The following is a 17936-nucleotide window of genomic DNA, read 5'->3' as shown; positions in this document are numbered from 1 at the left end:
CCCAAGGAAGCCCATTCTTGCCATCATTCCTGCCACTCAGGATTTTCTAACTTGTGATTCCCTTGAAATAGCAAGGGAAGTGGATCCTAAGAGTAAGTCAGTTTTAACAATAAAAAGGTGCTCTGTAATGACCACCTTTAATATATGTGGTTAGTTTAAAAAATTCATCCAGTTATGAGGAAATGTTAATTTACAAATGTGAGAAATATAATGACTAGTGATCCATGGAAAGATGTTTGTACTCTCCTCCTGGTATTTATTAAAAAACGCTCAATGTGTGTTCAGTTTTGGTCACCCAACATGCAACACGTCATCACGCTTGTAATATATCTGCTTAAGGCTGTTGTTTTTTGTATTGTAATAGCCCTTGCCTTAACAAGGTTTGAAATTTTTTCTGTAAGATATCTCTTTCACTTAGGATACTGGAAGAAACTAGACAAAACGGTAGAAATAGAACTAAAGGGAAGAAAATAAAAATGACAAATTAAGTTTTTGATGGTTTCTTCTAAGCATTATAAGCATAGCTTTTAAAGCTATTAAATTTAATACAATGAGTGACATTTAAGTTTTTCATACCTACTTTATTTAAAATAATAACCACTTTTATGTTATTAAGATTAATACAGAGTATTAAAATTTATATATAATATTATTTAAAAGCTAGACTATTCAAACTTATTATAACAGTATTTGATAATGAAAATTGTTATCTGTAATTGTGAAATCAATATAAGATTTGTATTAGTGTTGTTTAATATACGTAAATTATTAATTCATTAATATTAGTAGAATTTAATTATATTTAAACAGTTTTTTATATAGTTTTTAAAATCAGATTTTACAGTAAAAGATATGAAAATTAGATTTTCACTCATTTGCATATAATATTGAATTAGTCATAAATTTCTTAGGAAATAAGAATTTTTTTTCTTTGAAATTACTGCTCTTTTTTTGCTTATTTAAAAATGATAGTATTAATTCAAGTTGGCTTTAATATATTTTAAACTCGATTACAATTATAAATCGTTTTAATGCCGATCATTTTGAAAAGGAGTTTCTTTCACTTAAGCTGAAAGAAAACTATTTTTTTCTGGAGTGTTTTTTTTTCCATCGTTATTTTTGCTGTTATTTTCCACGATAGAAGAAACTTGCAATCCGAAGTTTTCACTGCATTTCATTAAAATATGTTTCGTAGTTTCGGATATAATTGCTCAGAATTTAAAATTCTCTTGTTTCAGAACACCAATGTGCGTACGACTTATTAGAAAATTAGGTTTTAAACGAAAGCATTTTCTCTGCAATGCTTTTAAGCGTTAAGGCTACAGTGGACCTTTATATTGCCAAAAATTGATAAAAATTTCGGTTTTTTTTTTTGGACATATTTAGACACTTGTTTCATTGCTTTTTCAACTGAATTTTTTTTTTTTTAAATTTCGTCATTTTTTGAGAAGTTATAGGGTAGTTTCGTTTTCACATTATGAAGCCACGCCCCTTTTCTTACACAAAAAGCTGTTTTTCTCAAAATTGAAATTTTGTTATGTTTCACGTATTCAAAATGTTCCAGTCGACTTTGTTTTCATCCTATTGAGATGAAATTTTTTTCTAGTTATTTATATGTATATTAGATTAAGTTTATGCATTTGTTTCTGTTTTATAACAAGTAATAAAAGAGTTATCGGGTTTCATGTACCTAACGACCTTTATTTTGAAACAAAAATTTACATAAAATTTGTTTTTTGGTCATAAATTTAAAATAAATTTAGGAAAATTCCTATATAATGCATAAAGCTTTTAACATTTATCTCTAAAAAAAGAATATTAAAAAAAAAGAAATAAAAATTTTAATTTAAGCCGCTGGGAGCATTTTAAAATTGATGAAATTTTTTTTAAAAAATTTTAAATTTCTCAAAAATGGTCCAAATATTTTTTACAAAAATTTTTGTAAGGGCATATCTTGATAGAATACATAAGTTATAAAAACAGTTTTAGTGTAGCATAAAAACTAAAAAAAAATTTTTTTAACGTCCACTGTAGCCTTAAGTTATAAATTGTGATTATATTTGTATTAAATTTATTACCTAATGTTGCCTGATATTTAAGTTACTATTGCAAAGCAATGATAATTCATGTATGGGACATTTTACGTCGGTTAGGCCAAATTTCGATTTAAAGATACTTGAACAACCCAAATACTGAAGTTTCAGATTTATAAGATCAAAATTCATAAAAATAAAATTTTTAAACTTTTACTTTACGCTAATATTGCATGATGTAATAAAACTTAATCTACCTCGTAAACTTCCACTTTTATTAGCCTGTTCTACTTAATTATATAAAAAAAAATTTTTTGAAAAAAATTCTTTAAAAAATTTAACTATACGTAAGTTGTTTTTATTATTTTATATATGTAATGAAAAAAAGTTTTAATTTTTAGGGGAAAGGACCATCGGAGTTGTAACTAAACTTGATAGACCTAACGATGGAGATTACAAGGATGTTTTGGAAAATAGAAAAATATATCTACAGAAAGGTAGGTGATTTGAAATTCAGAAGTGCCAGTATTGGATAATGACTACTTTAAAAATAATTTCATTTGTTTAAAATTTAATTTTAAGTCTAACTTACCTATAAACTTTCCGAAGAAGATTCCAAAAAGTAGTCAAAAGAAAATTTAATTACTATTGACAGAAATATACTCTCTATTTTATAAGGGCTTATAAATTCCATTGTATGATAATAAACATTCATAAGTATGTTTAATTTATTTAGATTGTTTTCATTTTACAACCGTCGTGGAACAGCCGACCCAATTTTGAGCACACAATTACCACTATGTTTATCTTCGTAACCTTATGCAGAAATGCCAACTGCTCCGGACTCGCCATAATAATTTAAAGAAACTTTAAATTACTACAAAATAAATTTTACTGATATTTGACTATTTTTGCTTGCTTTTTGAAAGGTATGGCATGACATTAGTATTTTAAAGTGGTGAATTGTATAAACCTAAGAATTATTTAGAAATAGTGGTGGATAAAAATCTACTAAATTGAATTTATTAAACCAATAATCACAATTGATAAACTACCACTTTAAACTATATATTTACTGTCTGGAGCAAGTTTGCATCTCTGCTTATGATTTTGAACACAAAGAACTAGGGATCAAGCATTGGGAGGAATTTGCCTTCGTAGAGAAAATGTTGCTGGAACTAACCCGTATTTGCGTTTACATGGAGAGGAAATCTACGAAAACTTTCCATGGTTAGCCCTCACGGCAAGGAGACTTTAACCCATTATCAATGAAGATATTTTTTCATCAGCACTGTAGTTGGTGCGATGTTATTTAGATATTGTATTGATCCAGATCATTTTAAGTAAATTTTTTAATTTCAAGAAATCAATAAAATTCATAAATTTTACTACCAAGTGATATCTGTGCCCAGTATAAAAATAACATTTCGCGCAAAAAGCATTAATGTCAGCTGTTGTGTATATAGAATATTTAATTTATTTAAAAAACGTAAATGTGATCATTATGTTAACGAATACCTTGCGCAACAGGGTTTTGCATAAAAGAAATTGGGTCCATTAGCGGACCATTCAAAAAATTTTGTAGTAAAAATGGATCTTATACAAAATATTTTATCGCAAAAAGAGATCTTTCTTAATTAATTTAGATTTCTCACTCATATATATCATTTTTTATAAAATATCTGTAAAAATCCTTGGAACTTTATGCGAAGTTTTAATTAACGTTATTATGAAAACTAAGCTGAAATAACTAAACTAATAAAACTTTTTTAAAGGCTTACGTTTTAATATTTTCTTCGCAGGATATGTTGGTGTGGTGAATAGAAATGACACTGAAGACGAGAAAGACTTGGAGGAGATACTTAAGAAAGAGAGAGAATTCTTTGAAAACCACGTAGCTTTCAAGTAAGTAGTTTTTTTGAGCAAGTTTAAGTTTGTTACTATGGCAATGTATAATGCAAGTTTTTAGCTTTTATATTCATAATGTTTCGCTTAGAGAGGCCTATTAAAATCGAAGTTGTTTTATAAAGCGTTTGTTTTTAATTTTACTTTTTATTTAGGAGCATTAAACATAAAATGGGCATTCCTTATCTCATTCAAATGCTACAAAAAACTCTGAGGACACATATACTCAAGTTTTTGCCACAGCTGCGGACAGATATATCTCAGAAACTTGTCGAACATCAAAAAGAGCTGAAAAACTTCGAAATTAGAATGGGAGATAGCATAGGTGGTGGCAAACCACTGGGCAAACGGTCCTATGTTATCAGGTAAGTACTTTATGAAGTAGGTTTTTTTTTATTCGCATGTTATGTTTGATTTTTGCACAAGAAAGCAGCAAAAACAAAAAATAAACAATAATAGATCGTTTATAAATAATAAAAATTATATGTATGTGCAAATTAACGGCGAGAGACTTAATGCAATCGAATTTTTCTATTGAGGAAAAATATTTTTCGTTTAAATGTTCTGGACAAATTTACTTTTTGATGAAAAATTAAAATATAGATTTTTGAAGGAAGAAAGGAACTGCAAAGCTTTCTGCACTTTTTCTTAAATATAGACAAAATAGACTTTTCCGTTTTCTTTTTAAAATTTTTAAACAAACCATAAGTTATAAAATATACTTATTTTCTGGTACTTATTTTCTGGTACTTTTCCTAGCTTAAGTAATTAATGGAAAATCGTAAGAAGTCAAGAATGTGAGTCAAGATAAATTTTCATGGGCTTGTTTAAAGTAAAGATTGTCAGCCATGGTTGTCTTTCATAGGCGTTGCGGCCTAGTTAATTTACAATCCAGTGGCCTTAAACAACTCTCTCTCTCTCTCTCCCTGTCTTTTGGAGATTTTCCTCTTTGCTGTAATCGGTTGTAATTATAGAAGGTTGATCGTGTAAGGCTAAGCACAGATCACGCTAGTGGTTAAAATTCGTCGTACGACTTCCGGGTTACTACTTTCGATTAATTTTTACGCCTGAGCTTGAAAAAGAGCTTCATCTAATAATATTATACTTGTAGTGCTTGCATTATAATGTGCTCTTTCAATTTAAGTTTCGACGAAACAAAGAGTGATATTGTACACTATAGCCAAATAAGGGATAACATTCAAAGCATGGCAAACCTTGCACTTTATGTTGCGATATTTTTCCTTAATTAAGCGTAAGAACAAATCACACTAATAGAACTTCTTAGAATATTAAGCCTATTCACTCATCTCATAAATAAGCGGAGGGATACATAGGAAGTTTTCTAAATTTCTTCCGGTTTTAAGAAGCTTGTTATGGTTTGCATTCAATCAACCATCCATTATACGAGCTTTTATTTACTTTAAAATTTGTTACCTGAAATTACGAAAAAATTTAATCTAGTCTTTTTTTTTTTAACATTACTTTCTTTTAAGCGTATTTTGTATATTGAACCAAGCGTCATTCAATTAATTTGCATGAAATAGAATAAATAAAAAGCCTGGAACCATAACTGAAAATTTTGCAGTCTTAGCGACAAATGATGGCATAAGATGGCCTTAATTGATTGACCGAATGTTGCCCTTCTGCATGGATTTCAACGTTGATCAAAATCTGTTGCTAACCAAAATTATTTGTTGACCACAATTCCTCTGTTATCTCTTCATGCGTGCATAAATCTTACTTTATGCATTTTATACGGGGCGCAAACCCTTGTAATAATCTAATCCTTGTGAAATGTTTGTAAACATTATTACCGTCACTTTTCAGGCTGATTCTAAATTTTATTGAGGAAGTAGATATTCAATTTATGGGCAACTCACCGCTGATAGATCCAACAAAGTTTTCAGCTGGTGCCAAAATAAAGTACAAGCTGAACACAGAAGTAAAAAGAAACTTGTCTCTAGTGAGTGGCCATTTTATTCTTTCAACAACATAACATACAAAACTTACCATTAATACATGTCAAAGAAGCGAAAGAGTAAATAAAAAAATTCAACTAATTCTTACAAATGCTTCGTCCACCAGACATGCGCTGTTTTAGGCTCCATCTATATGCCAGACAATTCCATCCGCAGAGTGAATAAGTAAAGGTATTGACGTTTATAGTTAAAACCCAACAACTCCTACAATCCATTTACCCGAACACCAAGTTAGTATCTTCAATACCTAACAATTAGTAACAATATTGCTTATTACGTGGTAAAGCCCTGTGCTAGTAGATCAGCGGCCCCCTTGTTTTCGATGGGCGCGAAATCTGTATTGATTAGCTTATTTTTCAAGGTTTCCCCTTTAAAATGGTGTCTGATATCTAAGTACTTTGTTCTTTTGTGAAAAACTGGATTTACTGTGAATTTCAGGCGCATCTCATTAAAATTATTGACCCACAAATCATTAAGTAATTTAATAAGATAAAGATCTTAAGTACCGTCGCTATCGAAAAAAACCGTGCTCTCTGCTTCTGTTGATGAAAGAAGTACGGTACATTGCTTACGGCATACCCATGTAATTGGGCTGTGGAGAGAGTAGTATTCGACAAAGTCTATTCATCATCTATCAAAATGTACCTTAAGGTAGAATTGAGTTTGCATGTCTTATATGCTAGTAAATTGTTCTTTTTTAGAAATTTTTTAAATTTATGATTCGGATAATTGTTACTGTTCTGATTCCGGAAAGTGTTATGTATGTCTGTTGAATGGTTATTTTATTTCCATTATAACAACCGATCTTAAGGACATATTTTTTAAATCGATCCAGTAATTCTTGAACTTATCGGCGTTATCTTAAAATTCTGTTAATATTCAATCACCGCTGTATGAAAAACCTTTATGACCTTTCCTATTTCCCTGAACAATAATACAGATTTTAAATTTCTTGATCACTCTTACCTATGTCGTGAATCGTTGGATTTAGATACAGTTAGAATGTTAAACCGTATTAATACTAAATTAGCAGTCAGGGTGACAAGTTATGTTTTATTAACATAATTTACTTTCTAAATATTGGGATAACATTTTATTTATTTGGTTTTGTAATTTTAAGTTTTATTCCTATTATAGACGCTGGTTCCTGATGAAAATGCAACGCACATGATCATCGTAAACATACTAGGTATAAGGTAAGTTTAAAAACACTCAATATTAAAATACGATATTTAGAACTTTTTTTGGAACATTAAGTAATGCTTCTAATCCTTCACAATATAGCCTCATCTATATCAAATCCATAAGTATAAAAGCTCTGGAAAAATCGCACACCAAAATTTGTTCCTCCAAATAAAATTGATAATGTGTTACCGCTTTTTACTTTACGCACTGTACTTCATTATCTTAACATACCATTTAAACTTATGTAAAACATACTATTTAAAATTCGATTTTAAGCATTGTTCTTCATTATCTAAACTTACTATTTAAAATTAGTATTTTGCGCACTGTACTAATTAATAACGTAACATGCTATTTTTCTAAAATTCCCATTTTTTAAAATTCTTATAAACCTGTTTTTTTGATTTAATTTTGTGTTATTTTAAAATAGATATTAAGTGAATCCACATTTCATTTTTAATTTTGTGCACAATTTTCTTAGCATATTATGCATTTAAAAATATAATAAAAGCTGTAATTTGATTTCATTGTGTGTCATTTCAGAACAGCCATTGCTATACCTAATCTCGCTTTGAATGCAATGAACAACATTTTATTAAAACAGTACAAAGATCCCATGGCGCAGTCTGTTACTTGTATTCAAGAAGTATTGAAGGCAGCTATTGCAGAAGTCTCAAAGTCTGTAAGTGTAGTGTTAAGAGAAGTCTGTTATCTCTACTGCAGCCGATTAGCTTCGTAACTCAAAATAACATCTTCTATTAATCGTGATTTAACTGACGAAATAAATATATAGCGAAAAAATTCATATGTCAAATTTAAAATAACTTTTTGCGGTATCTAAATCTGGATTTCTTCTGGAAATCTGGATAAAAACAATGCAACCAAGTATTAATGTGCAATTCGTCCAAATAGAATTTATAGTTTGACATTGAAAAACGTGACATAATCATGAAGTATTGGGTAATCTGTTTATACTGGTAGGTACTGGTAGGCTGGTACTTTTCGTAAAAAACTTTAGGGGTCTTAAATTTGTATTTAAGCAAGAAAAAGGTTATTTAAATACTGACTATGGAATTAAAAACATCAAAACCAGTTAATTTGCTTAGCAAAAACTGAATGGATGTAAAATTATTTTTCATATCCTTTCAGTTTCCTGCGGCAATAAACAAGGTTTAGATGTTATTAATCTATGCTTCTTCGTTAATGATTTGTCAGATTTTGGTAACCTATACAAAAACTTACTCTGTCTGAATAAACATAACTTTTTTTCCCCCTGAAATAGGTTCCTAAAATAGGCTATTTCCTAAAATAGGGGTAGCCGCAATCTGGGAAATATGGTCCCCATAGTTCAGTAAAGAAAAAGCGGGTCAAATTTTGGACCTATAAATGCTAATTTTATTTTTTGCCTATTCTACCATACCTGGAACATTTTAAGCAAATTAAAACATTTTTCACGCAATTATAAAATTCTCTTATCTAAAGATGATTCCATGAAAATAACTTTTAGTAAATATTTATTTTTTATTTGATTTAAAATTGGTCAAGAATTTTGAATTATATTGTATACCATTTCTTTTACATGATTTAAAAGGACTTAATTTTTAAGTGGCAAAATACACAATTTGAGAAAATCGGTCGAATAGGTACTGAGAAATCTAATAAAATGCAGCTTCTTGAAAATTTGGTTACTCAGGAACAATTCGACCGATTTCGTTCAAATTTTGTATTTTACAAAGTAAAATTACATTCTTTAAAATGATGTAAAAAATTATATCTTGGAATTCATTTTTTAGTCTATAACTTAATGAATACCTAGGTGATTTCATTACTGATTTAAACCTTGCTTATTACTGTTCTATTATAATATAATTTTTTATATTTTTCAAAACTTTTTATCAAAATTTGTGAATTCCGCTCATTAATATTTCCCCTATCATCGCCTGTTAACAGCGAATCTACCGTGCAGTAAAATTCTATAAAATTTCGATAACATGGTGCTGTTTAGTTTGGTTCGAGCTTTTGAAAGCCTTACTAGTTTATATATAATCCATCTTTACTCCTGCTGTACCCTAAGGTGAAATATTTAAATATATGTCATACTTCTGAAAGCCTGCTTTAATTGATGATGCAGGTTTTAGCCAAAGAAACGAAAGTAAATTATATTTCAAAATAGACTAATAAATAAAATTAGAGACTAAAAGCGGATAAGAGTATCGTTAAATTATAATTTTCTATTAGCTGAGTTTAAATGGTTTTCTGGTAAACATATTTCAAATATATCCGTTTAGATTTATTGTAATTTTAATACATTAAGTGTTTTTGAAACATATTAAATACTCAGTTTGTGTTTACCCACATGCCCCATATTGAAGAATGATTTGTACTGCTCAGAGAAACTTTTAATAATTTCTTTTCTTTAATTTATTCTGATCCAAACTAATTTACTCTTCATTGGATATCTAACTAACAAATTTCTTCCATCTTCAAAGTTTTAGGATGTTTATCTTGAACAGAAATCAACCATGATTTTATTCATTCTTAATTAAAAATTAGTTTAAAATTACTAAGATAATTTTCAATCATTTTAGTTAGAAATTTCAGCAATTTATCATTGTTATTGTTTATAAATAACTTTTAATATACTTTATCAGATAATTTGGCTGGTAATTCAACTTATGGCGTTATCCTTTAGTTCGATATTAAGAAATTCTGAGAGAAATATAACTGGTGTAAAGTTATCAGGTTTTAACATTAGTTCGAGCATTATGCGTTTGAATGTTCTTATCATAGAAAAATGAGAAAATTTTCCTTTTTAAATGCTTCTAATTACTAGAAACTTATTTGCAGTTGGACCGATACCCATCGTTGCGAAATGATGTGGTTTTCCTAATCGGAGCATCCATAGAAAAGGAAGCGGGCAGTTGTAAAGAGAGACTTCTGTCCCACATAGACTCCAATATGTTCTACATAAACTACCACCATCCAGATTTTGACAGCACTGTGTAAGTGCCACTTTATTTTATTCCAACTTTATCCAAAAAGAACTGTTAATCCTAAGAACCCGACAAGACTTAAGGCCTGTTTAGACGATCCAATTCCTTGGACAGAGATTGATTGATATTGATGGAAACTTGTTTTGCTTGGATCGTGTAAACAATCATCCAAGAACTTGGTCCAACTTCTTGGACGATAGTAGAGCATGTTCTACTTTCCATCCAAGTTTTTTCTCCCTTAACCAATCAGCGTCTTAGGTTTTGTGACGTCAAGAAGCAGGCAGAAAATTATATCATTTTGTTGCCCGTTTTCATATATTTTAGTCCAAATAAATTGATCTGTTGCGATATATTTGAGTTATTATGATTTTATTTGAATTTATTTAGTAATTTTAAACTTATGTAAGTATTATTTTATAATGTTGAATATGAACAATGCGCATGTTTTTTTTCCAACGAATCAGTGACATTCAAGAACTTGGATAGTGTCAACGAATCATCCAATTTCTTGGACAGAGAAATCCGGCCAGTTTCTCGGATTCAAGAAATTGGACCGCATAAACAGGCCTTTACAAGAAACAAAATAATAAAAATAAAAACTCGACAGATGGTGATAAACAAATTAGATTAGTACTCCCACAGGGTATCACATAGCTGTTTTCTTTCTTTATCTTGGAAAAACAAACAAAAATAGGAAGAAAATTGTATTAAAGAGAATTATAATTATATAATCATTGCCCAGAGTAGTGGTCATAGAGCCCTAAATGAATGCTCTTTTTTTCGGAGGAAGCCCAACTTAATAAATGAAGCACATAAAGAAAATTATGAACTTACGCTAGCCTTCTTTTTCAACCAGCTTGGTCACTTTTTATAATTATCCTTTTACCTTGTCTTCGGGGTCGGGTTCAAAATTACAAGACTACGGAGTTGAACATTAGTAGTTGTAAATCCAAAATTAGGTCTGCTGTTCAACGGCGGAAATAAAATATATTTATCATTAGAGTGGCTCAGGGGATTGAGCATTCGCTTTCCAATGAGGTGAACCGGGTTCGAATAGCAGCTACGACTAGACGATGCGGAATCCGCACTCGGCTGGCACCGATCACAGTGCTAACGTAAAATATCCTTAGTGGTAGACATATCATGGATTAAAATTCCCTGGTCTTATAACTGTGGGAGGTTTCCGTGATCTTCCTCTCAATATAATGCGAGTTAGTGCCATCCAAAAAGTCTTTAACAAAGACAATTTTCTCCCAATACTTGATCTAGGAGTTCCCTTGTCTTCCGAATTGGGTTCAAAATTACAAAGATACGGAGTTGAACACTGTTAGTCGTAATCTCAAAATTTGGACAGCTGTTCAACGACATTTATAAAATAAAATAAAGTTATCCATTACAACATGTACACTTTAATGGTAACCAATATGACTGTACAGCACAACTGTATTTAAATATTCCTATTCTTCAACCAATTTCCAATCCTAACACCTTAATTAATTTTAAACAATATAGTAACCGAATTTTCTCACAGTCTGGCTGTGGCACAAGCGCAAGTGCTTTTATTTCAATATTAATTTATAACAAATGTCTGCGATATTGTCAATGTTCTTTATGTTTCGAATTTTAGTAATTTAAAATCTAACCTGCAGCTGTTAAATTTTTTTTTAAAAAATTTCTTATTAGAAAATTCAGTTTATTTATTTTGATTTGAAAAGCGTAAAGACAGATTAAATTTTTACATTTTCATAAGGTATTCAATATATTATTTGTATAAAAAATTTTATTTGAAAAAAAAAAGCAATTTGTTTTTCATGGCATATGAAATCATTTCATTCAGGCAACTGAATTGTTAAATAAAATACTGGATTATTGATTGGATCTACAAATATTTAAAGATTTTAAAAGTCATTGCTAGTTCGAAAACAAAGTCAACTCTCGGAGCCCTCGGATTCCACGGAGCATTCTCTAGAAACCGCTGGTATAGAAAGTGTTCTTTAATTTCCTTTATCCTATTTTTAAAATTCGTTTACAAATGTAAGCAAACGCTTTTGGGGTCCCAAAACAATAATAAAGAGTGGGAAAACCAGAACGCTATCTGGCATAAATAATATCGAGAAATTAAAACAAAAACATAGAATCCTTATAAAATGCCGGTAAAGCAGGTATTTTTAATGATAGTCTGTAAACATGTTTCCTCGTACAATGAGGAACCGGCATGAGTAGGGCAATATCGTAATCTTAATTGTTTTGAATAGTCTATAATTTAACTCTCGAAAATCAACTCAGTATGTTCAGATTTGACCTGAATTTCTCTTAAAACCATAACTTAAAATTAGTATATAACGAAGCTAACTTCATGTGACGAAAAAATAGGGGAGAATTGCTAATGACGTCAGAATGCACATCCTGGATAAACCTAAAATTTTGATAGGGTGAAGTGATGTTTAAGAAGGAGTTTCATTTTAATCTTATTTTTGACAAAATTTTGTTAACTTTTTGATATAGTGCAGACAGAGAAGGATATTTGGTTTGAGAATAGATATTTTTTATTTAAAAATATCAATTTTGTCATTGTAAGAGTTAGTAACTTGGTTTAACTAATAAGAACTGTTTCGAAATTTTTTACCTAATACTTTGATCCCAGATAGAAAATGGGATTTAGAATTTTAAGATTTTTACTAAAGATGCAAATAATTCTCTATTTTTAGTTTTTCTTTCTAAAATCCTTCTCCCCAGAAAAACTGCAAAAAAAGTAAATAATTTTTCTTTTTAATAATTTTTCTTAGGTGTAATATTGAATTTATACAAAGTTATGAACTGAACACTAAAGTTGCATTTTAAAATTTTAGGCTATTAGCTAAAATATGTCTACAAAATGCATTTCGCAAAATAAAGTTCATAAATAAAAAATAAACACAATAGCAATTTTTTTAAGTGTGTGCGTGTGTGTTTATACCATAGAAAGTTTAAAGAATTTAAAGAGCAACGTAAATAAAGTACTACTTTTTCTTGAAGAGTTAAAATGCAGTAAGATTTCGAAATTTTCCTTTTTATAAATGTAAATATTAATAAAATTGCAACTTTTGTTTCGAAATTTAATGGTTTAGTAACAATGAATAAATTAGAGAAACTATTTTTTTTAAATTTCCAAAAAACTAATTTGAAATATTTTGAGGAAGGTTTTTTTCCCGGTTTGTACTCCCTTCCCTCTTCTCCTGACAAAATTTCTGTATGTTCCCTAGACAAAATAAATTGATAAATGTAAAAGTATATTTGAAACTACTTTCCTAATTTTTTTTCTTTTTTTTTTTGCAATAACTTTTGAAGAAAATTATGAATAGTATGAAAAAATTCCGTACCGGCTAGATTGCAGACAGAGGAAGTAAAAATGTATAAGATTTTAAATTGAAGGTTTTTACAGAAATAATTTTTAATCTTCTCAAAATGTCCTATTTTTTTTAATTCAGTTCTGAAATATTTTGTTCAATTACTATTAGAAAAGATGCAAACAATCTTAAACCACTTTCTTTTTTACTTTAAATCTCTTAAACTTTTTTCACCGCCCAACTACAGAAAACTAAAATGAATTATTTTGAACTCTGAAATTCCGATTCGATAAAGTGAAAAAGCAAAAGTACGCGTGTTTCAGACGGAGAAGTTAAAGCAGAACGAAACGAAATTAGATAGTTTAATGGAGAAAAAAATTCAGAAAAAGGAATAACCTGAACACGATTACTCTTTAAAAATAAAATCCTTTCATTACAAAGAATAAAAGAAAAGTAGTAATCCGAAGGGCATTTCATAAATATTTTAATTCAGCATAATGAAGGATTCCTTCAGAGAAGCTTAATCAAAATCAAAACAATCTTATAAGATTATTGCTCTTTATTGCTAAATACTATAAACTGGTCTTAGTAACAAAATAATCGAGCAATTTTAAATATTAATAATAAAACAACTAGTAAATCCACCAAATTGAAATTAGTGCATGCCGTCATAAAATTGTATGAAACTTCATTTTAAAAAATAAAAAAATTAAAACATCTCGCAGGTTCCGGATTGAACGAGTTTTGATGTTTTTAAACCTGCTTCCTTCAATTGTTTCGTTAGATTCTGATAATGTTTTCATTTTTTTTCTTGTTTAAATATTAGCTTTCGTCCCTGAATATCTGCATTTTTATTAGTTTTCTAAGAATGTTGAGAGGTAATTAGTTTTTACCCCTTGTTTGAATGTTATATAATTTGGAATTTATATCTAGGTGTGATGTTTTGGCTCCTCCTGCTGGCCCAGTCAAACTTTGGGAGAATTCAACAGTTGAAGAAGAAACTGTGGAGAATACAGAAGATGATGCAATTGGCTGCACTATGCCTTCCACGGAAACTTTAGTGGTACTAAGTAGTTTGTAATTGTTAAAAGCTAAGTTAAGAATTTCAGCGTAGCTGCCTTAAATAAACAATTAAGATATCTATTATAAAAGGAGATATTTATTATGTTTCTAAAAAAAAACGCTCACCTTTTCAAACAAACAGAAGCTCAACTTGTAACCAGTAGTACGAAACAAAGGCTAAACTAAATCAATTTTAAACTAGAATTCTATAAGAGATTAAAAATAATGCAAACGATATTTTAATCTATATAAAAAATGCTAGATAATAGTTATGTTTAAAATATGCAAACGGTAGTTTTTTGTTGCAGTTGAACTCTTTTTTCCCCCCTTCAACTACGTTAAGAATATTTGCTCATATGTAAGCATTTTGCAGAAATTTTTGTAAGTTGTAATCGGCAACTTCAAGCAAAAAGAAAAATTTCGTACAGGAATAGAAAATGAACTCTAAAAGATTTTGAAATCTAATGATCGAATTTATGAAATCTAATCGTTGGTCTTTACAATGGTTTGTTAAGATTTGGAAAGGAATCTTCTACCCAGAATCTCTTAAGGTTCTCGACAAAAAACTTTCCTACTCTAGTATTCATCTCAACAAAAAAATATCTTTTTCCTCCTTTTGTAACTATAAGAAATCTAATTATTGAAAGAGATCTGAATGCCAGGAGTCTTGTGATAATGGTGGATTGGGTTAAAAATCCTAACAGAGTTCTAACAACTTTTGTCAAACTGTCAAAGAAACTCTTAGCTCTTACAATTCGTTGCTTCTGACCGTTGTTGTTCAATTGCTGTATTTGATTCAGAAACAATACCTATAAACAATCTTTAAGAATATGTACGCATGTCAATCGCCTTCAATCTTTCTGACATTTTCGGACTTGCACAAACATAATTTAACGAAAATGGTCTCACGCTTCGCGCCTCAATATAAAATGTTAAAAGAAAAATTGTTAGGTAAAATGTAGATTCTAGAGCATCAGTTAAATGTACTTAACAAAAAACGTTGCTGTGGAAATAATCTTGGCGATTACGAGTAAAGATCAGTGCTATACGGCGTCTTTTTGGCGATCTTTGTTTCTCTTTGAGAAAAAAATTATTCCATTTACTTAGAAATATATAAACGTTTCAAGCATTTCTATAATTGTAATAATTAAACAAACGTAATAAAACAATAACATTGTAATAAAACATTTCTATTAAATATAAACATTGACTAATCCGTCAAATAGCTTTCATTTTTCCTTTGAAATAGGCTGCCTTGAAAGCTAATGAAAGTAATCAAAAGAACGTTCACTGTGCTTCAGCATTGGTGATGAAAATTCTTGAGCCTGTACAGAAACAAATGGAGGACGTTGCTATGAAGTATATAATCTTCTTTTTAGTGAAAAAAGTAAGAGTAGTATTAGTAAGTTATGTATTAAAAAATTATTAATAAAATGAAATAATCAAAAAATTTTTATTTTTTTAAATACCTTGTTACTCTTGGTCTTCTTCAAATAAATGTTTTATGTTTTTTCTGTGTTATATTTTACTGTATTTAGGTTATTTTATTATTTTTAGGTATTAGATTTCATTAAGAAACATTTATTGAATGCACTCTTAGAATCTTCTAATTTTGTAAGTATTCATAATAAAAATTTATATGGATATAATGCTTTTAAAATGCCACTTAATATTTACTAAGGTTTTAAATTTTATCGCAAAGAAATACAGTGAATTTTATAAAACCTTCTGATGGCGATTTTGATGTACTATCTTTATGAGGCCCTCCAAAGCACTATCTTTATGAGGCACTCCCATTTATGAGGCCTTTTTTTCTTTCCCTTACCTGAAAGACTCGAACTGAAGTGTAAAAGCTGTTAACCCTACAATTCTTCTTAAATTTATAATAACTCGTGTAAGTTTGGTTTTAGTAAAATTTTCATACAGATACCGTTAAAACAGCTTTAAAAAAAATAAAGTGCTTTATAATAAATTCAGCTTTCAAATTTTAAAATCTTTGAAATAATTAATCGATTCATAAATCATAGTAATTTATAAATCGATTCAAATTTTATTTTCAAAGAATCAAAAAGAAAACTGCTTTCTTTGTCCAGAATACAGATCCGACAATTCTCCTCTTGATTGCTTAGCAACAAACCAAAGATGTTTTGCCGTCTTCTCATTCATTCAGTTTCTTTATGGTAGTTTTCAATTGATTCACTTTCTATGGCGAGGAAATTTGGCATTTTTTTTTAGCCTTCCCCTTATATATATAAATCTTTATTGCGACCGAATTTCTCGAAATTTTGTCTACCCCCCTCCTATTTCAAAGGGTCAGGATTCGAACTTTGTAAAAAGAGAAATTTGTTTATTCAGAGAAAGTACGTGTTTGTGTCTAATTTCGTAACCTAATAGTTAGCACTAATTAGCATATTTGAGGTCACCCCCAGGAACCATTAAGATTGACACATAGCTCGTGAAAATCCGATTATTCGTCAGGGTGATATTTTTTCCCCCGACTGTTCGTAAGAGGACACTCTAATGCAGGCAAGTTTTCTTTATCCTACATAAAGGATTTAAAATATAGAAAAAATGAGTCCATGTTAACTTAGATTAAACCATGAATTTTCAAATGCAGAAATAAAAATTTCAAAATGGTAAGCAAATTATGGTATGATAACACAACAGGAAAATTGTTTTCTTTTGATTTTTTTGAAAACTTTTTTTCCAGCATTTTATACTTAATGATTCACTCAAAGTTTACCAGAATTTATTTCTCTATAAATTTTAAAGTAAAAAATGGAGGCAGAACAGAATTTGCCATGAAATGTTCCTCCTGCGGTATCTCGTCCTCTTAACAGCTTGCCACTCATTTGAACTTTTTTTTCACTGTTCAAGTGTTCAAGATTCATGACTATCCTTCCTGCAGTCAACTTCATGATCCATTTTTTAATTACAGAGTAAACTTATGGAAGATTGTGAAGCAGACTTCTGCTGGAAGGAAGAAACTGAAACCACCTGCAGAATATTGCAAGAAGCACTCGATGCTATAAAAGACTTCTGAAACAATTATTTCCCCTAGAGGATTTCATCTCTTAACTTAATCATTCAGCTCTATGAGTTTATAGCACTTGTTCAAAGCTATCACTTATATATATTTTCATACGACTTTTGTGCCTATTTTGTATTTTTTCACTTAAAAATAATTGAGTGCTTTTGTAAGATAGCAATAAAATGTTATAATTATTTATCTTTGAATGTAATTTGTTTTTTGTCCACTAGATTTCTTAGATTGGCAATCTTCTACAGTCTTAATTCTTATGCCCATTCTAGTGACTTAGCGGTAATCGAAGTTCAATTTACTGTGTTGGTTTGGTATAAATCACACGAATTAAATCATGATTAAATTCGCGATTTAAATGACATACATATTTTTAAATCATTAGATCAAAAATATTGAAATATATTTTTCAG

At 29.4% G+C, this 17936-nt stretch overlaps 1 protein-coding gene across 1 annotated transcript in view; it reads left to right on the top strand.

The window, feature by feature from the left end:
- The window catches only part of LOC107437057 (dynamin-1), a 35792-nt gene extending 18080 nt beyond the window's left edge, over positions 1-17712 (top strand). The window contains 12 exon segments of the mRNA XM_043049371.3: positions 1-92; positions 2435-2530; positions 3836-3938; positions 4094-4303; positions 5766-5901; positions 7055-7113; positions 7646-7784; positions 9950-10104; positions 14355-14484; positions 15733-15870; positions 16041-16097; positions 17422-17712. Coding sequence (XP_042905305.2) covers positions 1-92; positions 2435-2530; positions 3836-3938; positions 4094-4303; positions 5766-5901; positions 7055-7113; positions 7646-7784; positions 9950-10104; positions 14355-14484; positions 15733-15870; positions 16041-16097; positions 17422-17526 — 1420 coding nt within the window. The 3' untranslated portion in view covers positions 17527-17712.
- Positions 17713-17936: the final 224 nt, after the last annotated feature.

The sequence above is a fragment of the Parasteatoda tepidariorum genome, chromosome 1 (genome assembly GCF_982258835.1).
Source record: "Parasteatoda tepidariorum strain Cologne lab strain chromosome 1, Ptep-v5.0, whole genome shotgun sequence".
In the NCBI taxonomy this organism is placed as follows: domain Eukaryota; kingdom Metazoa; phylum Arthropoda; class Arachnida; order Araneae; family Theridiidae; genus Parasteatoda; species Parasteatoda tepidariorum.
This window is presented reverse-complemented; position numbering and strand designations above follow the sequence as displayed.